Raw genomic sequence first — 25,241 nt, 5'->3', positions numbered from 1 at the left:
CAAGTTCTGGAAAGTTCTGGAAAGGTTTCATCACAACCTGAACAACAGTAAGACCGTGGCTCATTACAGTCAGGCGTGCAGGTAAACCCTTTTGTTCTTTCTTTTAAATATCCCAACAAAGGTGTAGGAGTTGGTGTAGGAGTCCACTTTTTACGTCCTGCTGTTTATTTCTGGATTTAGTTTCTGACAAATCAACATAAAAAAAAGAAAAACCGTAAAACCCAGAAAATCAAGGAATTGGTATTTTTTTGTGCAGGTTGCAGATGTGGTGTCTTTGAATTAATCAATCAATCAATCAATCAACCAATCTATCTATCTATCTATCTATCTATCTATCTATCTATCTATCTATCTATCTATCTATCCAGACAATTTTTAAAAATATATAGGCTACACATCAATTATATACAGTACACACACACACACACACACACACACACACACATATGTGTGTGTATACTGTATATAATTCATGTGTATATATTTTTTTTAATTGCATCGGGTATTTAAATTCATATTCATAATTGTTTAATGGTTCAGCATTTTATTATAAGCTAACCAGACAGGACACACGAGAAGATAAACTTTACAGGATATGTGAGAAAATTTGACAGTTGAATACATGCGACTACTCAGGCGGACCACTTGAGCATTGGTTACTGCCTGCCATGCAGAAGGCAGTTCACTTGCCACCTAATGCCCAAAATCCAGCCACTGGAAGCAGAAAATGTTTCCCAAGCCCGGATAAAATTTGAGGGTTTGCAAGTTTGCGAGTTGTTGTGGCAACCCCTCAACAGCAGCAGCCGAAAAACTAACAACAACAACAATGTCTGATAAAAATGTCACATTGTCATGGCTTTGGTTTCAGCACTTGTGATGTTGTGTGAAAGTTATTCCTTATGCTCCCGGTAAAACTTGAATATGTCTGTGCCATCAGGGAAGAAAAATATAAATGGTCATTCAGTACTTTCAGGTCATAACATAGTGTTGCTGAGCATAGACCTGACCATCTGGAGCGACCTCAGATCATAACACTGCTATAATTATCCAATGAAAGGCTCTCAACTGTTAGCTTAGTAAAATCCAGGTTGTGACTTTTTCTCAGCCGGACAGTGTATGAGTCTTGTTATATGTTTCATAAATGTAAATGATTTATGTCATCCATCTTTTGTACATTGCCTTTCTTTGCTTAGCAAAATATTGGGCCTAACTGTTTAAGTGCTTCACTTAATAGGAAAATATTCTGGGAACAAGATGGAACCTGGTGCCTCTGACATCTCACTGGATTGGATGAGAAGCAATAATGGTGTCCACAACTCTGAAGGCAAAGAAACACAACCTGAGCTAACTGGCCTATGCGCAAAGCCTATTCACACCGACTCATGCAATGCTGACTCCAGTTACACGGTCACCTGCACAGTTAGCATGGTGCTGGCTGTGCCGAGAGGTACAGGCAGTTTTTAAAATTCCGTTTATGATTCCCACCTCTGTATCATCCAGCACTAAAGCCTACTAATTTAGACATTATCGGATACATTTGTATTGGCTATTGCACCCAGTTGTGTTTAAAAAAAAAAGGTATTTTCTGGCATCTAGGTCAAGAAGATGTTCCAGTTATGGCTCCAGAGGCAGAGAGGCAACCCAAGAAAGTCCAGCCTAAATATACTGTAGAGCTACCCAAAGTGCAGACCTATTACCACATAGAGTACAATCTCCTGCCTGATGAAAGTGAGCCAATTAAAGTAGACCTGGTCATGTGTGGTTCGATGGCCAAGGTGTATATGGATAATGAGACAAAGGTAATTAACCAGATTTCGTTTCATTTTGATTTTGAACACTTACTTCATACACAGATTTACAAAGAAAAAAAAAAAGGTTTTGGATTGCCTTTAACGGATTGACAGGTTACATAAATGCTAATGGTTACTAACCTTAAAGTATGCTTGGAGAAACAGAGCAAATATTCATAGCAAAGCCATTCCTAGTTAGAAATAACAAAATTACAACTTATTTGACTGGCAGCACAGTGGCTTAGTGGTTAGCACTGTCACCTTGATGTGAGTGTGTGTGCCTTGCAATGGATTGACACCCTACCCCGGGTATACCCCGCCTCGTGCCCCAAGTTTCCTGGGATAGGCTCCAGGCCCCCTGCGTCGTGTATATAGAATGACGTGGTATAGATGAGTGAGTGAATGATTGAGTATACATAGGACAGTAAAAGCTGCACCCAAATTAATGCTTCTTAAAGGATAGCATTTTGTGCAAAGTTGAATTCAGACTTGACTGCTTCTAACACACCTTATACGTTATATATTTTGTGTCTCTGTAGGTGCTGAAGGCCTGGCAGGAGGGTGATCACCTTTGGCTGGGCTGGTCTCAGTCTGTGAAGCTCAATGTGACCAAGGAGCTGCTTATAAAGATGTCATCACATAACATAACCTTCCGAGTCTGGGACACCAAGGACAGAGTGTCTCCCAAAGCAAAATATGACAGACCCAAAGCCTTCAGATTGCCACAGGGAAGGAGAGTGGAGGATACAGACCAAAGAGGTGTGCTCACACTTCCAACAGATGTTTACTAAAGAGTCTCAAGTATGATTTACAACCCGTCTGTTTTTCTAAACAGGATATCCTGAATGTGTTACAAACTCCTCCAATGTTAATAAGCAACCTCTTACCAGAGGACCACTACACATAGATGATAAATCAATGCACTATGTACACTGCAGTTTAAACAGTTTAAAAGCATTTGTAGTGTAATGTAGCTTATCAACAGGCATAATAAACTAGAATATGGTTGTGATTACTGAGTGCTATTTAAGTGGTAATATATTTAAGAAAAATCTTCAGTTTTTTTTATTTCAATTGTTTACATGAGAAACTGACTGCATTGTGTAAATTGTGTGATTTTAGGTCCTAGTCTGGATGGTGAACCGGAAAGTGCAGGTAATTATCCCTCAATTCAGTGACTTCAGCTCTAAACCTATTGTTAATTTTGGGTGCTCTTTAATTAAAACTGTTTGATTATATGAAACCTCAGGAAATGGTAGGTTAATGTTTCTCTCCAAATGTTTCTGAGGTGGCGTAAAGGGTATGGTGTATAAGTTGCGAGCTCTTTATGAGAAGCAGAACCCAAAAACTTCAACTTCCAAGAAATACCAAGAGGACGTTACATTAAAAGACTTCAAAGGACCTTCAAGCCTCAAGTGTGGCACAGGTAAAAACATTTAGTATTATATTAAGTTGCACATTGCACATTTATAGACATTGCATCTACACATTCATGCATATTTGCACCCTGCCCGGACACTTCTATTTAAATTCTATATTTTATTCCTCATTCTATTCCATAATTTATTTCTTATTGATAAACCTTTTTTTAAGGTCATTGGCGATCATACAGGCATTTCACTGCATATTGCACTGTGTATGATTGTGTATGTGACAAATAAAATTTAAATTTGATAAGTGGCTAAAAACTAGCCTACAGTGGCAGGCCATGATTTTTTTTAATAAACTTTATAGACGATCCCAAACGGTCCACTATGGAGGCAAGTGAAGTCCGTGAGAGACCTCTATCATCTGCTGTTCCAATTACTGATGGATTACAGGCACAAGAGGCAGCATTTTCAACACAAAGGTTTAACAATGCACTTACTTTTTACCTGTTTATGACTTAGCACAGTTAATTAATTTTGAACATAATAATCTGCATAACTCTCCCGTCTTAAAACAAATGTGCAGAATATTGGGTCAGCTACATAATGCGCAAGTTAAAGAGTCCAAATGTGCACTTAACTCAGCTGTGCTTAATCTTCAGCCAAAACATTTTATTGGTGCTAAAAAGTGTCTTGCCTGGGTAAAAAAAAGTGAATTTTCAGATAGGATCATATAACACTAGCCTATTTTTCATAATGGTTCTTATCTCCCGATCCATGCCTCATCTTTTGTAAACATGCATACACATTTATATTTTTATTAGATAAAAAGAAATGCATTTGCTAAATACAATTTCATGTTTTTTATGTAGTGTCCATAACTTTAAACAAATCTTTCAATGATCTCAATTGTCATTTAGATGAAAATTGGCCAATTTAGATTTCACATGAAAAAACTAACTCTAAAAAAAGCATATTATTCTAAAATGCAAAATTGTTAGGATATTGCACCTTTGACACTAAACAATTATTATTGTTTGAAGCGAGACAGTATAATGCTGAAAATGGCACATATAAATTAATCTTTTTTTTTTCCACAATATATTTATTTGCATTTGTTTTAAATACAAAAGCATACATTTAAATAAAGAAGAATAATAAAAAATTTAAAATAAAATAAAAAAAAAAAAAAGGAAGAGAGAAAAAAAAAACATACATAACAGAACCTTACAGATCAGCAAAACATGGAAAGGAAAAAAAAAAAAGAAAAAAAAAAAAAAAGAGAAAAAAAACCCCCCACATCTCAACTACTTTCCATACACCAGCATACACAGCATAAATTAATCTCTTAAAAACGGCTGAAGTTTGAAATTTTTAGGGAAGAAAGATTGGTCACCATGTTGCATAAACTTCAGAAGTAGCTTCTTTGGCACACATTTTCTGTATTTTATATACAAAAAAAAATTAAATCAGCATCAATACTGTGTTTTGGCCATTGGTATGTTGACCTTAAACATTGCTTTGTAAATCTGTATGTTGTGGTATTATACTGTTATTAGGAATCCTGAAGAAAAATCTTCCAGTCACAAAACATTTAAAGAAACATGCTTTATAACTTATATATTTTAGTTATAGAGGAAAGCAGAATCCCGAAACTTCTGATACAAGAAGCATCAGGTCTGAAGCCACTGTGGATCAAGAAAAGGACACAATATTATCGAAGTTAGCACAAAAACGATCATTAGATCACCATCTGAAAAGCCTCAGGGACACCACAACAATCTGTATGTACATCTATTTAAAAAATAAGTTATAAACAACATGATAATTACTCTGGTTACATTTAAATGTGTAACTATTTATAAGGTTTAAACTATGGAATTTAAAACATTTGAACATCATTTACCTCTAAAACGCTTCAAATGCTGTTCTCCAATTGGACAGCTATAAACATTCAATTTTTGCATCCTTTTTTCAGCTTCTACAAAAAGTGGCACACTGAGGGAGAGCAGCTTGGTGCTGTCCAAGAAGAAACATGCTCCTAAAACTGTTCAGGAGAGAGCAGCGGAGGAGGACTTGCGCAAAAATGGAATCGCCTCAGCTGAACTCAAGGCTATATATTTTCTTGCAGGTACTCAGTAAAGTCAAGTTTGTGAGGTATAGGCAATAAACACTCAGAGACTGGCCATATAGCGCAAGTTAGGCTTTTCTTCAGCCAGAGGTTTGATGAGCTGCATTCGTCACTGCTGTGTACTTCAGCCATGTGTTTCCCGTCAGCAAGCGGGATGTTTATGTAACGCGGTGCGAGAGCATTTGGGGGTTTCTCTTCTGCTCTTCATGTGCACTGTAGGGGTGGATCTGGGAGAATGGCCGTCCTGCAGAGCCCAAGTTTCTGAAGCCTCTAATTGGCTATGGAACGGCACCAGTTTAAGCCAGCCAACTCCTTTCCTCTGCTTTTGATGTGTCCCATTCTGAGCCACAGCAGGAGCCTCTGATGAAAGCTTTAACTTGGGAAACAGTTCAGCTTTACTCCTATAAAGTGAAGCCAGACAAATCCCATGGAGATACTTTCACTGTTGGGCTGAGAAGGATAGAGGCTATTAGAAAACACTTTATTATTTTGACATTGTACAATTTGCTAAGTAAAATTACTTAAAAAGTAATTAAAATAGGACAAATCATAAGATTTAATGAGGTTTGGGAAACGCAATGTATAGTGTGTATATTAATGCTCAGAAAACTTTAGCAAATTTATTTAATCAAATCAACAAAGGCTGATTTTTTTATCCAATTTTATGAATAATGCCAGTAATAAATAGTGGCAAAATTTTGCAAACAATTTTAAGGTGACTTAGTCAGCTTCTGCATATTACCTTCAATGCCATTTCTTGCCCATCCTTAACTAATTTTTACTGATCCAGGTGAAATGTCACTGGTAGATTGCTTGATGATCCGCTGTGCAAGAGTGATTAAGAGCTTGTGCAGCATCACGCTAGATAAGCCAATTCTGTCTGAAGAACTTAAGTCAGAGCTCAACCCACTGATCATCACAATCTTGTCAGTATCTTCTCTCCCATCTACTCCTGTTCCCTTTTATGAGCTTGAGGTACGAGACTTTCTCTTTAATTACTTATGTTTCTGTGTTTTGCTCTCCCAAAATCTGGCATAGATTTAAAGTTCAAATCAGTAGGTAATATCTTGGAAAGTTTTTTTCTTATTTTGGCGGGTCAATAAAGTTCTTGCTTAGAAGCTTCTATAGAGGGCATATAGCAGGGATTGTGTTTAAAATATTTAATATATATTTATTTTTAATTATGTTTGCATTTACAGCAAAAATGCGTGCCTGTTTACTGCCAATACAAGTTCCTCAACATGCCTACCCACAGGACCAAAGGACTGAGTCATGGACCCAACATATTCTTTAAAGACATTAATGTGATCTTCACTGGACTTCTTAACTCTGAAGAGCTGCTTGAGTTCTTTAGTGGCCCACCATTAGAGATTGAGGTTCATGACCGTGATAGAAAAGCAAAAGAACCGCATTCTAGTCCATCAATTTTTGGCACAGAGGCCACTGATGACAAATTAAGCAGCACAGATTTAGTCCCCACCAAACAAACAACCTACAGCCCATTTAGGGAAACGGGAAAACTCTGTGACCCATATGGTATTGCCAAGCTAAATTTTTCTGATCTTCTTAGAGGGCAGGGTTGTTTGAAATTCAACCTACCTATAAGAGGTTCCCATCCAGTGCAGTTGCTGGTCACTGACAAGTATAAACAAGGGGAAAATGAACCAGAGACAGCAGGTGCTCTGGATGTCCAGGACAAGGTTATGCCAAATGGTCATTATCTCAAGGCGAACTCCGAGCTCAAGGTGCAGGTCGAAATAGCACACCCCCCCAACGCTGACCCCGACAAATGTGAACGGCATTGTCCATTTGGCCGCATTATTTACATCTTCAAATACAACAATATTGCTTTTCTGGAAAAACTGAAGTCTGAAATTTTAAGAATCAATACAGCTGCGTTTCAAAAGCATCACTATGATAAGGAAACGGACCAAATGTTCTTACAGGATCATGTGATGGATGCTACAGAAAGAGACAACAAAGATTTGAATGCTTTAACAGGGTTTTACTTACTGGATCAAGCTCTACACATTTTTATTCTGGAAGGACTGAAGGATGAAGCCATCAAAACGCTCTGGGAAACAGCCCCTGTAGAGTAAGATACTGCAAAGTTACAGTGCTTGAAGTGGAAAAATGTGCTAGGCATGTAATGGGTACCAAAGTCACCAGTTTTAGCAAATTTGTTTTTGTAATCTTTGCTTTTTTCTTACATAAAAAAGACACGAATGATTTGGCATAAATTTTTTTTACTTATAATAATATTCAAAGACCTAGAATGTTTAGCTCATTTAAAACGGGTGCATTGGTGACTTGTGCAATGCAAACCCTTGTGTCACTACTACAACAAAACTTTCACAAATGCACTTTCTATACATATTTTGTAGTGGTTAGCACTGTGGACTTGCACCTCTATGGTCCAGGTTCGAGTACCGCCTCTGGGTGTGTCTCCCTGGAGTTTGCATGTTCTCCCTGTGCTTGGTGGGTTTCCTCCGGGTACTCCGGTTTACTCCCATAGCCCAAAGACCTGCAGATTAGGCTAACTGGTATTCCCAGATTGCTCGTAGTGTGTGTATGTATGTGGCTTAAGTCGCCTTGTGCCTTAAGTCTCTTGGGATAGCAGTATTATCTTTCTGTCACTCAGAGTCTATACCTGGTTATCCTGTATACAATCTGGAGCCAGTGATCAGACAGCCATTCTGATTTTGTGGCTAGTTGTATACAAGGAACAAATAAAAAATATATATAAATATGGTACCCCAAAATACTGAAGTGTAAATACTGGCCCACTTCAAGCAATGCTAGGATCAAATAAATCTTCTTAGATGCTGTTCTTTTGTACAGTTGCTAGAATCATTAATTGTTTTTTTACAGGTTGGCTGAAGATGTAGAGAAGCATGTCACAGTTCTTTATAACTCAGGTTTACGCTTCTCAAAAAGGCTTTATGACACTCTGGATGTTGGGTTGAGTCCAATTCATCTCCACAAACCACTAGAGACCATCATGAAACAACCCCTGGTGTACATCAGAGACTCAGTTCCTGACTCATGCCTACAAGCCATGTTACGGTACTGTTCAAAACACATACACTAGCTATATTTTTTAGTCATCTGAGTCATTTTGAAATGGACAATGTGGAGTGCACAGTTGGACTTAGATTGAGGATGTTTGGAATATGACATCTACAGTATATATACTTATTAGTCATGACATTAACACAGGTTATGTGAATAGCACTGATAATCTTGTAACAAATGGCAAAAGGCAATGCATACATTATACATGAATGTAGAGATTTAAATATAGCCAACAACATACATTTGAAAGGAATGCTTACAAAGTAGCACTTAAATATAAATGAAAAACATAATTGTAAATCATTTTTACACACTCATGAAAATAATTCCAATATGGGAAACATTTACAGATTAATTATCTATATAATTTTGTTTCATTTTATCTTCTTGGTTTAGAATAAACCACCTCTGCCAAGTAAGTAAACTTGAAGAAGTGGTAAAAAGCAGCCTGTTCCCATCGGCTGAAATGGTTCGTAGTTTGAGGAATGAGTTTGGAATTATTCCTAGCAGAGGAGTGGAGAAATTAATGCCAGACAGCGGTGAGGCAAAGGTTGTTGTGCATTCTCATCTGTCGCATAAAAGAAAATACACACCCCTCGACAGCTTCAATAAAAATTATCTGGCTTGGAAACACAGTCAAGCAAATCAAGAGCTTTACACAAAACACTTTATACAGGTATGACCAATTAGGCATAACATTATAATGCAGAAGAGGTGTTAAATAAAGGATGAATGCATGCAATTTATTGCCTAAAATTTCAGGCCAACATTGAGGACATCCAAAGAGCAACAAGTGATTTACAGACGCTAAAGCCAAAAGTGTTTGTAGCTGAAGTTGATGATGGTCAGTTGGCCCACAACTACAGTATTCAGACATTTAACTCCACCAGTCTGGCTAAGGAGCTCCTGCGTAAGGAAATGGCAAAGGTCAGAAAGGGATAGTGAACATAAAAAAGATGCTTGATAGTTTTGGGTATCTTTTCTGGTTTTGGAGGTTTAAAATAAAGGTCCAAAATAACTTTTTAATTACAGTACAACTGGGAATACTAGAAATATGCTATGAAACGGTCAGATGGTCAGATCTTACTGCATCTGTTCTAGGTTCCATCTCGCAGGTTCACCTATAGCCAGCATTACCACTCCCTCTCAGTCGACCCTGTTGATATAGAGGATGAGCGCAAGGCCTTGGAGGCCAGGTCCAGAGCTGCATGGCGTACCTGGAAAGGCTTCATCTGCCACGATGTCAGGAACAGCATGGAATCCAACCAACACCCCCAACAGCCAGATGAGGCTCGGGTGGACGAGCTCAGAAAGGTGCTGTCACAGTCATGCATGTTCACTGTTAGCCCTCATGAGTTTCAGGTTCCATCCTCATCATGTTCCATCTCTGAAAAGCAGTTGTGTTTTATGGGCATTCCAGAGTGCTTGTGCAAGAATAGAGAGGTTGTAATACTGCTTTGGTACCACTCTGCCTCTGTTCTTAAGTGGTATTTGGTTGCCTATAATGTGACATGGCTAATGCAGATTGATGGATAGCTGCAAAGGATTTAACCAGATGACATGGCGGACGCTTATCTTCTACCTTCAGCTTTATCTGATCCACTGAATGTGTGATTTATTGACCCCAAATTAACATACACCAACTGCACAAATATGTTTCAGAGAATTAATGTCAGAGGAAAGTCTTACAATATTCTTGAGTGCGGGAGTATTTAAAATGTTTCCTTCAGCCGCAAAAATTCCTTACAAATGTCTGGAGAAATAACTGCCATGACTAAATGATGACATTTACCTTTAACTGACTAGTCGAGATATCATAACAGATTGTGAAAAGTCTGTAAAACCCATCTGTGTCATTTTCTAGACACCTCACGTTACTGCCCCAGTATCCACTATTGAGTAAGTTTTTTAAATACCGTCTGCCCTACAGGACAATCTTATTTATTGATTCCTCTTAAAGTCTTTTTGCCTATTTTCATCTCAGAGTTTTTAATTGCCTCCGCTGCTTGCTCTTTTTGAAATCATACACATTTCCATATTTTTTTTATTCGGTAAAGCAGCTTTGCGACAATGACCACTGTTAAAAGCGCTATACAAATAAAATAAAATTGACAAAACTTCATGTACTTCAATACAAATCCACTTTGTAATATGTAAAGCTTTTGCACTTTGTGAATATTTGCCCTCCATGAACAGCCCTGGAAAGAGAACATTCTTCATGAGAACATACTTAAGCCAGTTTTGAACAGAACCACATGGCCTTGGAGCAAACGGCACGAGGACTTCGAGCTTTACAGGAAACCACCTGCTGTTTTTAGTCCAGCTCCCCCAATTACTATTCACCTCGCAGGTACAAATCTCACCACACTTATAAAAATTAGAAAATTGATTTTTAATACATTAGATACCTGATGTTTCGTCCTCCTCTAGGAGAAGTACTTCGTCAGGAACAGCTTCAAGCGGCACATGCGCAGTATGTCAGATGGCGGAATAAAATCTTGCCTGAAAAAGAGTCTGCAAGTTGCGGTCGAGTCCCAGAATTCAAGTGCCATACGCGAAGAGTAGGCCTAGACAAACTACATGACATTTTGAAAGACAAGCCTATGAAGCTATCTCTGAGAGCATGGACAGGATCATTGGTACAGGCTTATGTCGTCAATATATGATGTTTAATCTTGTTTATTTTTGTATAAAGGTTTTAGAGAAGCTTGAAAAAGGCAAATACATGTATACAAAAATATAATTAATATACAATACAATATAATTTACTGTATATTTATATAGTTTGCTTTATTACACCAATAACGGGCTTCCCGGAACTTGTACATCAGAAACAGACTTATAAAACCACTGTGTCTTTTCAGCCTGTGCCATACACTGACCCCCACAAGGAGGAAAAACTGGAGCTCAGTCATTTGCCAGACAAACGCACAAAAGCAAAACGCGACAGTGAACATAGCAAGCCACAGTTTAGGTGAGTAAAGACTGACTTGGGACTTCTAGTTTAAATCACTCCCTTCCAGATGACGTGACGAAAAACTCAGTTATAAATAAATAAGTTTGATCTGCTCAAACGGGAAAAAACTCGCAATTAACATTTTTTTTTTAAAAACAGACGTTACTGGAGGTCACACTCCTTTCAGCACAAGAGAACTGCATCGCCTTTTACAGACGAAGAAAAAAGTTTGTACGTCTTTCAAAGACCCCTGAATCCCACCATGAAGTACACAGATTTGGCTGACATCCAGCACATGCACAATGTCGTAGAAACAAGGACCATTAACGGTCTTGATGTTCACATTAAGTAAAAAAGCTGGTACTGTACGGTGTATTATAAAGCTTGATGGTTTCTGACATTATATAATGTAGATCCCTGTCAAATGAAAAGAAAAAAAAAAACAAAAAAAAAAACCCAACAATGTTGTCAGAGTGATTTTTTATTACTAGTTACGAAGTTATGTATTGTAAAATAAGATCAGTATTTACAATGATACATTTTAATACGATCGAAGCCATAGATTGGATGTACACTTCAATTACCACTCAATCTTTTAGTGGTAAACTGAGTAAAGGCTGTGAGTAGGACAATCGTACAGTACAGACTAGTACAGATCAGTCTAAAGATGTACCACATCAGTATGTTCTTTCGAGAGGGTGGGAGCAGATATACGACCGCTTCTCCAGGACTTCCTGAGCAATCTTCTTAATGTTGGCGTCATTGTTCTCAGGGGAATCTGGAATGGATGCACCTTAATCACTTACAAAAATCAATCCATTCTGCAAAAGTAACTGAAGGTGTCTGAGGCAGCTGCAACAATTCATTTAGATCCAACTGGAAGACTTGCAATGATATAACACGCATCATGCCTGGTCTCAGGCTGTACTCACTTTTTTGTAGCTGAGTCATCCAGTAGTTGTTTTTGAAGAAAGCGTCCTTACAGAAGGTGTTTGCGAGCAGGACCTATATCAGTAAAAAATAAATAAATAAATAAAAAAATTTCCTGTGTAAACTAACATTAGCACAAGTTTGCTTGTGCATGTTTAATCATAATGACCAAAAAATAAATATGTAGATTATATCTGTTTTAATAACGTTTATTATTAATGTAACTGCAATTGTATTCGTTTTTTTTTTAACTCTTTGCCTCCTTTCATTTCATTTTTGGCTTGAGGTGTACATAACACACTTCACACAAGTGGCCACTTTTAGCACAAGCGAATGAGGGCGTGGTGGGAACCGATTTTTCCAGAGTGGAATGCCTTTGCTTTTGGCAGGGTAACATTAGTGATTTCATCTTGAACTCTGTACAGAGTCATACCGGCTTGTTAACTAGCTGGCTGGCTGACTTCAAATGATGGTTGAGCTATGCCAGCTGTCACTTACAGACATCGCAGTTAGGTTTCATGAAACCTAACAGCTTATATTTCTCAGTATATTTCTGGCGGTTTTAAAAAGGATTTCTCCTCTTACAAAGCGTATATGATGGGCCCTTTGACTCTCTGACCCTCTAAACCAGCCTCACTATCATAACCACTAAATCTGGGTTCATGTTTTTTAAACTCAAAAATGTCAAAATGTACAGACTTAATGTTCATACATGATGTGACCTGTGTATTTGTTGTCCACTTACTGAACATAAAAATACAAATAAAAATTTAACCAGTTTAGTTCCTTCCTGCTTGTATGCTTTTTAGCTTTAGTTGCTACAGAGCTGCTGTCGGTCTTTCCACTTTGTGCTGCACTGACAAACCATCTGACAGAAAGACTCACACAACAGAGAGAAACATGAATGACAAGACTTGTTCTTGGTTTGTAGAGAATTGAGAAATCATTGTTTTCTGCTGTTCCCTGATTACACTTGTTTGAATGACAAAATAAAGAGAATTACTAAAAATCCTTAGCCTGGACTGCAGCACACATATTCACAAAGTTTCTTAAGCTTAAATGTTGCTCCTAGCGATGAAATTCTAAATAGTTTTTTTTTTTTAACTTAGAATTTCTCCTTAAATTTAGGACCAAATCTTAGTAAAGATAAAAATGATTCACGAAACATCTCAGTCCTAAAAACAGCTCCTAAGTTAAAAGTTAATTGTTAAAAGTAGAAAGGGTCACTTTTAAGAGGCTTAAGAGTTTCTATAGCAGAAGACAAAATGGCGGAAAGAAATATTCTTCAAACACTGCACGTAAAGCTAAAAGTAAAAAAACGTAAAGCTAAAACACTGCTATTCTGTCCAGTCTGGTTTTCTTGTTCTTTTACTTCCTTCCATCTCTCTTGGATTGTTGACTACACACAGTACTATCTCAAAGTGCAACTTAAATAAACTGTCCTGTCAATTGGTAAAAGCTGAGCCATTTTGCTCCCATCAATCTAAATGGATTACAAGTAAGAACTTAAGTACATTAACTACTGTGTGAAAATTGGTTGCTTCAAAAAGTAGACACATTAACATTTGGCTGTTAAATTACCTTTTTTTTTTCTTCTTCCTAATTTTTAGTAGTATCCAATTCCTTCACTAGGGGGCTCCCACATTTAGGCTTCTACTACCACTTAGTCGGGAGGGCTGAAGACCATCACGTGTTTCCTCCAAACCACACCTCCTCACTAAGATAAAGGTTTTTGTACTTTCCTTCCTTAATGTTGCGCTGAGAAGTTTCCTAAATCACTTTTAGTCTAGGACTCCCAGCTAGGACTGTTTAAGCTAAGATAGGAGCTCTCTGAGAGAATTCTAAGAAGCTTTCTAAATACTGTTGAATACTGTAGTGAATCTGTTTTTAAGCTGGGGTTTTTGGTCTTTGTCTCAGAGGCTGTTGGAGAAATGATTGAAACGCTGTTCAGTTTAAATGCAATCAGTTTTGTGGTCGAGAGGCCGATGGTTTATAGTGAATTATTTACCTCATGTTGGTGGTTGCGAAGGCCGATGCTGATGGAGCGGCTGGCACGGGACAGCACTGCCGTCATCGCGTATAAGTTAATCAGTGTGTCAGCGACTCTTTTCAGCACCAGTTGCTCATCTACTATAGTCTAAAACACAGAATGGTACGGTATAAAAAAAAACGACTTGAGAAATGTTCACTGTGTAAGGAAAAAGTAATTTGTTGCTATAGGATTATCAGCATGGGACTGTTAAATTAAAGGAGTGAGTCAGTTCCCACGTCCATAGCACATGCATTGCAGAGCTCTTTGAACTTGACATAGTCCATGCACAGTGCAGATGTGAGTTTTGGAGTAAGATTTATTACGTAAAATGTTTCCTTCGCATGTAAAGAAAGAGAAACAGTGTTTAAATCAACAAGAGGAACAGCATCCGGAAACCTCATGTCTCTTTGTGACTGGAGTCCTACAGTAATTACAATAGCATGGACTAAATAAGAATTGAAAAGGAGAGCTTGGGACAGCTGTCTCACACATGAGGCCACACATTACCTCAGTGCAGCAGGAAATAGGGGAATAACAAGGCAGTCCCAACAGTACTCAACAGGCCCATACTAATTATACTGCACATCCTTATGGCAACCAGCAACACTAGGAAATTTTAAACCAATAAATTATTTTCTCTGGGGTAGTATTTGAAAAATCTGCAGAGGAAATGATCACATAGTAATACTACAAAAGGGAAGGAGAAAGTGAGGCTAGGAAGAAGGAATTCATTTGCAGTGAATTTTCTGGAGCTGCAACGTTAGCATGATCCAATAAATCCGTATGAACTTTTCTTGATCTTTTAATAGATGGAATTTACCTTTCCGTATCTGTAGAGCAGGCTTTCGACAGTGGTGCCGAACAAGGCTACGTTCTGCTCAAACATCTTGGCACTCTCCTGTGGGAGACAGAAGCACATCATCTTTTACTCTAATGTGAAACAAACTATAAATAAAATAGATAACTCACAGTGTGTCACATCTAATCGGTTTCACTCACGAATCGAGGAATAGTTGATGAGGTGTTGATAAATTTTGGGTAACATTACAGCTCTGACACTCAGCAATTTTTTTTACCCTCTACAATTTTCATGTACAAAAAAAATGCTTATTGTGACTAAATTCTTACCAAATAAAAACAATGCAGACATATTTATGTCTAATTTTATCTTCAACATGGGCTGCATGACTACCTTGACTTTAGGTTTATTCAAATGTATGTAAAGTGCAAAAAAATAAAATAATGATTAAACTGCTGTCCTTCATGAGTACTACTCTGATTAAAACATGTGAGGTGTCTATTCTTTGCAGAATTTATTCCTGTTTGTTCTCAACAAACCTCAACAAAGTCGTTCTGCACGTTAACTAAAATGCCTCACCTGTTTTACAATTGCACTTTTGACCTTATAGAACACATTTATAGATCACTGATTTTTTTATGGTCATGCTATCCAGTGTTTTATGATCATGTAAGGTTTAAGGAAGCCAAACATCAATATTGTCCAGTGGCATTAAAACAACTTTGGGCTCTGTCTCATCTGAGATGGACAGTTAGACACTGGAAACATGTTTTGTGATGCGACGAGTCAATATTTCAAACAGCTTTTGGAAAAAACAGCTTTCATGTTCTTCTGGCTCAAAAGGACCAACCAAGCTGTTATCAGCATCAGGTCCAAAAGGCAGCATCAATCATGGTATAGGGTGTGCCAGCTATATACACCATATCTGTGAGGACACCATCAATGCTTGGTCATTTTGGAGCAAAATATACAGCCATTCAAGCACCATTTTACCAGAGATATCCCTGTATTTTCTAGCGTGACAACACCTGTTTGGATTATTCATGCATGGCTGATAATGTGTTAGATCAGCCTGCCTGCTCCTATTGAGAATGTTTGGTGTAAAATATGGCAACAATTGCAAAGCTGAAGACCTGCATAAGGGAAGAATGGTGCGGTGAAACTCTTGCTAGCTAAACTTGACAAACTGGTGACCAAATGCTTAAAAGTATTATTAACAGAAATGGTGGCGTTACACATTGCTTTATGAGTCTCTTAAAACAGGTTTACATGTATGCAAGGTCACATGACACTTTAGTTTTCTCCAAAAATAGATTTAATTTTACCCTATTTCTAAATTATTCGTAAACGACTAGTGTGAAGCAGTTCGAAGATTCAGTCTGTCCAAGCCCCTCCTTTCCGTGAGCCCTCACTGCTGTTATTGGTCAGATGGCGCAGTCCTTTATGATTGGTCTACCGCTACAGCATGTGCTGGAAAACGAAATGCCCATTACCATAACTGAATAACAGCTCTGGAGACCCAGCAATACATAGAGAAAATGGCCTCGATTTTACCCTATTAATTAGAGCCTGAGTCTGACGATGAAACAGTTAAATTTTAGCCACTCAGTCTTCGTAAATTCTTCCTTCGGAAGGGCATATAAAACAAATTTACTTTCACAGCGCAGGATACAGTGTCTTCTTGATATGATGTAACGTTAATCCACGTGGGAATTGTATTGTTTGTGGGCGGGCAAATTGTTCGCGACGTAGAACGTGGGCAGACATTATGCAAATATATTACTTAGTGACATGGATCCGTAATAGAAACAAATTTGAATTGCTAACGACTCGTTTAGGCGAATGTGTGCCGACTTTTTTTTTATAGACAAAAACTTCATTTATCGTGCACTGTCTGCGTCACAACTTTGCAAATAGTTTATGTTCACATACAGCTACATGACGCACTGGATGAAAGATCATATTTAAAAAATGCATAATAGGGGCAAATTCATATTTAATACTTAATTTACTACCGAAGATTTATTATTATGGACCTTTGCGTAAAGCACTAAATTTACATACCGTCAAACTGGGGTGAACTACTCCGTCCTTTCCGGTAAGGCCAAAGTCAGCGGGCCTACCCAAAGAATCCTTCAGCTTTTTTCCCAAAATCTCAAACACCACACCAACATTTCCTTTTTTCATCTCCCTATAACACAGTCACACAAGCAGTTTACCTTTCTGCATTCTTTAACTGTGACAAGGCACCAGAAATATTTAGTTTATTCATACTTGATTTTTCCTGTTAGGATTTTGCCTGCATACTGCATTCCAGTTAGAGCAATGTACATCCTTAGAATCTCATTGGTTCCCTACAAGAAAAAGGAGAGAGGGAAAAAAAAAAAAAAAAAAAGAGAAGGCAGTGTGTTGATATCAGGCTTCATGTGCCCTCTAGTGGTCAAGACATAAAAACAGTTGTCAAAGACCTCAAATATGGGCAGGAAATAGTGTGTAGAACATGGAAAAGGTGGTTTCATTGTGATGTGGTTAAAAAATGGCTGACACATTAGAGATTACAGAAAAACAAGGATGTCATTGGTAACAATACCCAGACAAATTATTTCAAATTATGTCAATAATGCTTGTTAAACCACAATATATGCAAAAAAATTGGGACAGGACCAATTGGTAGAACATGACTTTGTTCAAAAATACCTCAAAGATCTGCAAAATGCGACAGTCCCTGAGGTAGCGCTCAAATGAGTAGTTTTTGGTATATCCCACTCCTCCCAAAACTTGCAATGCCTCGCTCACACACACCCAGCAACCCTCAGAGCTGAACACCTGGAGAGAGAGAGAGAGAGAGACAGAGAAGAGAGAGAGAGAGAGAGAGAGAGAGAGACAGAGAAGAGAGAGAGACAGAGAAAGAAGCACACAAATAAGAAATGACATGCTCTATTATTCATTCTGGAGAACTTAAATTCTTAATTTCCTAACTCATATTAATAGGGCTGTCCCCGAATAGTCGAAGATTCGATGCATCGATTTGCGGAGCCTGATTCGACCACCGATCTCACAGTCGAATCTTCGCGGGTGAAACGAGCATCATACCATTTCGGCAATGTGGGGGTGCTCAATGTCTAATTGCACAGAGAACTACTGGTTTTGTATGGTTATATTAAGTTATATACAGCCTTTAATTATGATAATGCAGTAAAAACAAAAGTGAAAAGAAGCGTTCAATAAATATTTTTAGCGTGTTTGTGAATAAATCCAACCACCCCTGTGACAGATTTAATTTTCACTTTCCCTGATCCATGATGAGATGAGGACCATCTTGACGGCAGGGATTAGGCTACATAATGTCTGGATTAAGAAAATCTAAAGTGTGGATGCACTTTGAAATCGTAAAAGGTGATCCAAAAAAAGTAAAATGTAAGTTGTGCCAACAGCTCATGTCGTACCACTCATCGACAACAAACATGGCTTTCCACTTAAAACGGGTAAGTTTCTTACTAATAAAGACGGTTCACTCTTTCATATATAATGGCGCTTTTCATTTACGAATAGTAATATCATACGTTGGGATTTAAAATATGTTCGTAATTTTTTAGATCCACCCACAGTATCAGACTGACGACGGCTGTTCATCCAGCAGCAGTACCGGAGCTGCGCCAAAACTAATTAAAAGAAAGCTAGATTTGAGGCCGCCATTGTCCGAGAAAAGGAAAAGAGATATCACGGACAAAATTGCAGAGTTTATTGCGCTTGACATGAGGCCAGTGAATGTTGTGGATGGTGACGGTTTTAAAGAATTAATGCGCACACTTGAGCCAGGATACACAGTTCCCAAAAGAGAGACGGTTATGCATTCGGTGGATGCGAAATACGCGTCCATACGTGCGGAGGTTTACATGTTAATAAACAATTGCAAAGCAGTCAGCCTCACCACAGATATTTGGACCTCGCTGCAAATGGAGGCATATCTTACAGTTACAGCCCACTTTATAACTGAAGCCTGGCGACTGGAAAATTTTGTGTTAGCAACAAAAAAAATTGAGGAAAGTCATACAGCAGAACATATTTCACAAACACTGAAAGAAGTCATTTCTGATTGGGACATTCCAGGTACTAAGATCGTTTCTGTTGTCCATGACAATGCAACGAATTTGGTTGCATGCACCAATCAAATGGCCCAAGACCCATCGTGGGGAACTGTACAGGGAGTCCGTTGTGCGGGGCATACACTGCAATTGTGCATTAACAGTGCATTAAAGAAAGACCCCGTGTGTCGCACTGTTGCTGCTGCAAGGCGCCTTGTTTCACACTTCAAAAAAAGTGCAAAGGCCATCACAGCACTTGCAGAAAAACAAAGAGAACTGAATGTTGCAGAGCATAAACTTATACAAGATGTTGCCACTCGATGGAATTCTGTCTATTTTATGCTCGATCGCTTGTTAGAACAAAGGGGTGCAGTTTCAGCTGTGCTGAAGGATTCAACTGTCAGCAAACGGTCCGACCGCGATCTAGAGCTCACAACATCCCAGTGGAGAATGGCAGAGGACATAGTCAATGTTCTCAAGCCAATGATCAAACTGACAGAGCTTTTGTCACAAGATATGAACACATCTCTGTCTGCCACTGTTCCGATGCTTATGAACATTAAGAAACGACACTTGGTGGTACATGAAGACGACAGCGCTGTTACTAAGACCCTCAAGATTACCCTGACCGAGGAGATTGACAGACGATGGGAGCTTAAAGGCCGTCTTTTGGAGAGCAGTATTTATATCAGCGCTGCAATTCTTGACCCACGTTTTAAGAAGCTTTCTTTTTTCACTGATGATGAGCAAAGGAATGAGGCATATACTGCGGTGGAAAATCTGGCTGAGAGTTTATCTGCCAGGCCTGTACAGGAGGTAGGTGATGACAGTGAATTGGTGGAGGAGCCTGATACTGCAGCAGGCCCTTCAAGACAAGAAAAAGAGAAAGACCAAGTGATGTCGATGCTGTTGTCCAGTGATGAAGAGGAGCAACAGCCAGAGGACAGTGAGATGAAGGCTTATTTAAAGGACACTACAAAAAGCAGTACAGGACCACTGGAATGGTGGCTTAAGAACGAGGAGAGATACCCAAAGCTGTCCATGGCCGCAAAGAGATTCCACAGCATCCCATCTACTTCCACACCATCAGAAAGAATTTTCTCCAAGGCTAGATTTATTATCAGTAAAACCAGGAGCGCACTGCTGCCGGCCAACGTTGACAAGTTGGTTTTCCTCGCACACAATTTGAAAAGACTCAAACGCACACAAGCAGAGTGAAAGACTGGATTTTTTTCGATCGGGTAGGGTACAATTGTTTTCAAACATTTCAGCCGTTTACTAATTTTAATTGGCTGTGAACATGTTTAGCTAAATAGCTGCCAGTTTGCGTTTATTGTTGTTTCGGCAGTTAAAAAGAAAGCGTTCACAATTCTGGCTAAACTTCCGTTGTTCTAATAATTTATTTCGTTTTATTTTATTTATTGATCATTCAGGGTTACCTAATTTAACTGTGGTTTGTGTTTTTATTTTATATATATATATATATGTGTTCCCCTGCACTTTGGCATTTTGCACACATTTGTTATGCTCCCTGTGACTTGATTCTGAGTTTATTTTTTTTATTATTAGAAATGTATAATCTGTTCTAATTTAATTCTTTAAATTAATGTTTTTTTGTGTCAATGTTGCGCTGCACTGAAAGCATGTTGGCACAGGCAATTTTGCCGATTTAATTTAATTTCGCAAAATGTGAAATGCAAATCCTTTTTTTAAAGGTTTATTTATCAAAATGTTCTTTTATTATTTGTCTGATGTTCTGTATTTCGATCGCGGCTTTAGAATATTTTGAGAAAACCTAAATGAGTTCGTTGTTGCTGTGTGCAGTGCAAAAAATAAAAATAGTTTTACCCTCCTGCTGACTATAGTGTCGTGCCCTCCCAACCCATTCACACAAACACATAGGCCTAGATGATTCGACTATCGGTCGACTATAGAAAGATTCGAAAATTCTGATTCGACTATGAAAATTCATAGTTGGGGACAGCCCTACATATTAATCACTGTGCAGACAATCTCACCATAGCTCTTCTTAAATTTTATCTTCTTTATGCCACCTGTTTTTTGGCATGGTTTCTACTTCTGGTGCTTTTGACATAATAAAACTGCTCCTTCTCAGGAGTGTGTGCATGTCTACAAATATTTGTAAAACCTCTTGTCTCTGTCATATTTGGGCTATAAAAGGAGTTCCTGGGAGACCAGCGTTTCAGATGTAAAGCGGGCAGTCCAAAAATGTCTCCGGCGTACTAAGAAAACTTTCTACCTAAATGGTATACAAGCACTAGTGAAATGCTGTGCATCAGTGTAGTTGAAGATTATATAGAGAAATAAAGGTCATTTTTATTCTGCACAACCAAAATTCCTGGTTTCATTTGATCACCAATTGTAATAACCCACAGATAGGAAAAAAACCTAAAAGGCACCCATCTGGGTGGTTAAAAAATATGCCCAAACAAACCTTACCTTCACCATTGCTGCCTCTACAGAGCAGTCAGGAACTCCAGGCCGGTCCATCAATCCAGCTGTCAGATACGCCATGCTCTCCATGACAAATACATTCTGGGCCATGATGGCAAACTTCTCCTGTAGCAAAAAAAAATAAATAAATAAAGTAAAAAAAAAGTTTAATACTAACTAATTAACTAGAGGACATTAGCCTACAGAGACTATGACCAACATACCTGAATCATTCCAAACTCAGCAAGTTTCTTGGTGAACTGTTTTCGGGTGCCTGCATACTCTGCAGCCATCTCTGAAAGACAAAGTGAAGCTTATTTTTTATGAACCAGTCTGTTTGATGAGAAAACATTTAGGCCTTTTTCTCTGACATCCTTATACCGATCAGCTTCTTGATCACTCCTGCACATGCACCTCCCATGCTGAACCTCCCACTATTCAGGATGTTCATAGCAATCTGCAGAGACACAAAGACATGATACTGTAGCATGCTAAACACAACAATGCAACATTAAAAGATTACAGCTAAACATTACGACCCAATTTGGTTTAAATACTGCTAAAATCTTTTCTGTATGGTGTTCTGTAATCACCTTAAATCCACCACCAACCTCACCAATCACATTCTCTATGGGTACTTTCGTATTTTCAAATGCCACCTCACATGCTAAAAAAAAGACAAAAAAAACCAACAACATTAGTCTTATAATAGTATGAGACTAATAATATAATATTTTATATAAGATGAATCAAAATTGTGTGTTAAAGGCCATATGTATTTTTAGTTAAAAAATACATATGTTGTATGTAGTAGTACAATTTTGTGCTGGCAGATAATAAAATGCGAACTAACTGTTAGAGCCTCTGATTCCCAGCTTGTCCTCCGGTTTTCCGCTTGTCACCCCATCAAACGCTTTCTCCACAATGAAGGCTGTTATCTTGTCTTTCTTTTGCCCATCCTTATCTAACACCTCTGTTCTTGCAAATACAGTCATGATGTCTGCAATACCGCCATTGGAAATCCAGATCTTAAGAAATGGCACATTTTACAATTCACAAATAGAATTTTATTAGCAAAGGCATGCTTATCTGGTTAAATTCTTCATAAAACTAAGAAAACATGATAAAAAGTAATGAAAGTCTCTCTCAGCTAAAATGTTTTTCATAAAAACTGCAGGTAACAATTCATTCACAACATAATAAATATTACTACAATCTAAAAATAAAATAAAAAAAAAGTAGAGCTCACAGCTACATTGTGATGACATTAAAATAGTCATAATAGTTAAAAGCAGAACATTTCATACAGACATAATGAGATAAGAACTTATAGGATTGGAAATAAAAACTGTGTGGCCATAAGAAAAACAATGATAAAAAAAAAAAATCATTTTGCTAAGGACCATTAAGAGTAGAATTTGGAGGGATGGAAAATAGGGCATTCGTGGCACAGTGGCAGGTTTCTTGCCGGCCATGCAGAAGGCACGGGTTCAATTCCCAGCTTAACCCCTAAATCCCAGCCACTCGATGTAGTGCGCATCACAAAGGTCGTCCGGCGCAAAAAAAAAAAACTTTTTCCTTCAAGTATGGAGACATTTGGGACACCCTGTACTACTGCTTGCAGACATCTTGAAAATAGCTAGGAACAATTTAGTATTAAAAGGTACCTTAGAGCCATTAAGCAGAAAATGTTTTCCATCTTCTGACAGAGTAGCACGAGTCTGAATAGAAGCAGCATCACTTCCGCTGAAACAAAGAAGGCATTATAACACATCGCTTTTTTTTGGTTTAGACAGTGTAAAATGAGTTTGCATGTCCAATAAATGTACAATCTAGTGGTAATGGCATCAGACCTGCCTGGCTCAGTCAGACAGAAAGCTGCTATGTGCTCTCCTGAGGCTAATCGAGGCAAGTATTTGGCCTTCTGCTCCTCAGTTCCAGCCAGCAGTATTCCCTAAAACAACAGGTTTCATTTTGAATTGTCAACAGTTTCACCCCACCAAAACCCAGGTGACCCCAGATATCCTCCATTCTTATTCATTATCATGTGCCGGCCAAAGGTTTCACTGTAAACAAATCAATTTGGAACATCTTATGGAGATGTGTCCCTTGCATAGGGCTAGTACCACACTACAGTACATATATCAGCCCAAACACTGACGACCTCCTTTATGTGACGAGTGATTTACATGCTATTGCTGTTGCTATTTGACAGATACAAGCTAATAATACTCAGAGTTGCTCACCTTGCATGATGCACATTTCTAAAATTGTGCAATCTTTGGGCAGTGTGCTCATTCCCATAACCATGAGCATTTTCAGTTTCCCTGCTATCAATCAAGATGCTGCTTTACTGCAAATAAGCGAATTTATTATTTTATTTTGAATTTTAAAAATTCTACAGTTACTGTGTACATGTGGAAAAGGTGTGTCTATAATGTATAGAAACTTTTCTACTAAGGGATATATTGCAAAGATTATAATTTGATAATGTCTGTACATAATTTACGTGCTGAGAAAAAGAAGAACATTTTCTCTCCCATTTACAATAGAAGTGTTTATTAAAATTCACTAGGTAGGAGCCTATATTATAACATCACATGGTATCACCCTAGAGGTGTGATGTTCTCTTGCCTACATTTTTGAGGCCATATGTCATCCCATCCTGCCATAACCTATATATATATATATATATATATATATATATATATATATATATAGTAAAATATATAATAATTATAATAATATAATAAATACACATACACCAGAAAAACTTCATGTACCTTTAAGCCAATGGCCTGATGTGCTGCAAGTGTGACAGCAATAGCTCCATCAAGGGATGTGATCTCTCCTAACCGAGCGTACATGGTGTTGGAGAGACCGAGGCCACCTGTAAAGAAGCACACAATATTTAGACAGCACTCAAAACCATAAACAGCATTTCTGTGTCATAGCACCATGCACAAGAAGTATTTTATTAAGTCTTTAAATGTCAGGTTGGTCACACCATACTCCTCTGGCACCTGGATTCCAAAGAGCCCCAGCGATTTCAGTCCATCCAGAGTTTCAGGAGGGATTTTTGCTTCCTCATCAATTCTCTTAGAATCAACTTAAAAGAGATTTTTATATATTAAGCAGTGCTTCACTTATTTGGTTTACAAGAACAGCCATTTATTCAGCACTGTTCCTCACTCACCATCCTCCCTGAAAAACTTCTCCACTGGAGCGACAAACTGTTTAATCTCTTCTAATTCTTCATTGCTGATTTCTGGGTAAGGAAAGACTTCATTCTAAAAAAAAAAAAAAAAAAAAACACAGATTGGCAAAACATTTGTACCCCAAATAAGTTGCACAAAAAAACTGTCACTGTAACTTGTCACAATATAGAATGTTTATAGGGAGGCCACCATTGACAAGAGCAGTGTACACAGATGGATGAACCTTAAAGAAGAAGAAACCAGCATTAAAGACAAACTATGCAGTGGGAGACCATCAGTGACATTTTTCAAAAGGGAGATTTTCAAAGATGATTTGAGTTCAACCATGATGTAAATGCATGGCTTGTGATGAACACTGTTGAGTAGTAAATCTGTATGGAGAATTTTCCCCACTTTTGCATTAC

General features: G+C 38.1%; 2 protein-coding genes across 2 annotated transcripts; one reads left to right on the top strand and one right to left on the bottom strand.

The window, feature by feature from the left end:
• On the top strand, positions 1–11,684 carry cfap92 (cilia and flagella associated protein 92 (putative)). Its single transcript, XM_053483472.1, has 19 exons — positions 1–81; positions 1,235–1,447; positions 1,597–1,799; positions 2,330–2,549; positions 2,913–2,945; positions 3,079–3,216; positions 3,525–3,639; positions 3,744–3,751; positions 5,136–5,288; positions 6,079–6,263; positions 6,488–7,383; positions 8,160–8,354; positions 8,760–9,039; positions 9,126–9,290; positions 9,465–9,677; positions 10,560–10,713; positions 10,794–11,002; positions 11,228–11,337; positions 11,479–11,684. The coding sequence occupies exons 2-19, from the start codon at positions 1,255–1,257 to the stop codon at positions 11,669–11,671; spliced, it is 3,663 nt and encodes a 1,220-aa protein (XP_053339447.1). The 5' UTR covers positions 1–81; positions 1,235–1,254; the 3' UTR covers positions 11,672–11,684.
• Positions 11,685–11,801: 117 nt separating this feature from the next.
• Positions 11,802–24,728, bottom strand: acad9 (acyl-CoA dehydrogenase family, member 9). Its single transcript, XM_053484507.1, has 16 exons — positions 24,643–24,728; positions 24,403–24,509; positions 23,473–23,573; positions 23,287–23,365; positions 22,473–22,647; positions 22,213–22,286; positions 22,001–22,076; positions 21,844–21,914; positions 21,626–21,745; positions 17,778–17,906; positions 17,355–17,434; positions 17,145–17,271; positions 15,102–15,179; positions 14,258–14,386; positions 12,252–12,324; positions 11,802–12,097 (listed from the first exon to the last, which is right to left on the bottom strand). The coding sequence occupies exons 2-16, from the start codon at positions 24,484–24,486 to the stop codon at positions 11,997–11,999; spliced, it is 1,497 nt and encodes a 498-aa protein (XP_053340482.1). The 5' UTR covers positions 24,487–24,509; positions 24,643–24,728; the 3' UTR covers positions 11,802–11,996.
• Positions 24,729–25,241: the final 513 nt, after the last annotated feature.

This window comes from Clarias gariepinus, chromosome 23 (assembly GCF_024256425.1).
Source record: "Clarias gariepinus isolate MV-2021 ecotype Netherlands chromosome 23, CGAR_prim_01v2, whole genome shotgun sequence".
Classification (NCBI taxonomy): domain Eukaryota; kingdom Metazoa; phylum Chordata; class Actinopteri; order Siluriformes; family Clariidae; genus Clarias; species Clarias gariepinus.
This window is presented reverse-complemented; position numbering and strand designations above follow the sequence as displayed.

Bases quoted from the DNA above. Each gene is read 5' to 3' on its own strand.
- acad9 (XM_053484507.1), bottom strand. From the start codon at position 24,486: ATGTACGCTCGGTTAGGAGAGATCACATCCCTTGATGGAGCTATTGCT. The intron at 12,325-14,257 runs GTAAATAATTCA...TTACTGATATAG, and splicing joins TTCGCAACCACCAACATGAG to GTCCTGCTCGCAAACACCTT. The intron at 12,098-12,251 runs GTGAGTACAGCC...CATCCATTCCAG, and splicing joins GATGACTCAGCTACAAAAAA to ATTCCCCTGAGAACAATGAC.
- cfap92 (XM_053483472.1), top strand. From the start codon at position 1,255: ATGGAACCTGGTGCCTCTGACATCTCACTGGATTGGATGAGAAGCAAT. The intron at 1,800-2,329 runs GTAATTAACCAG...GTGTCTCTGTAG, and splicing joins ATATGGATAATGAGACAAAG to GTGCTGAAGGCCTGGCAGGA. The intron at 5,289-6,078 runs GTACTCAGTAAA...TTACTGATCCAG, and splicing joins GGCTATATATTTTCTTGCAG to GTGAAATGTCACTGGTAGAT.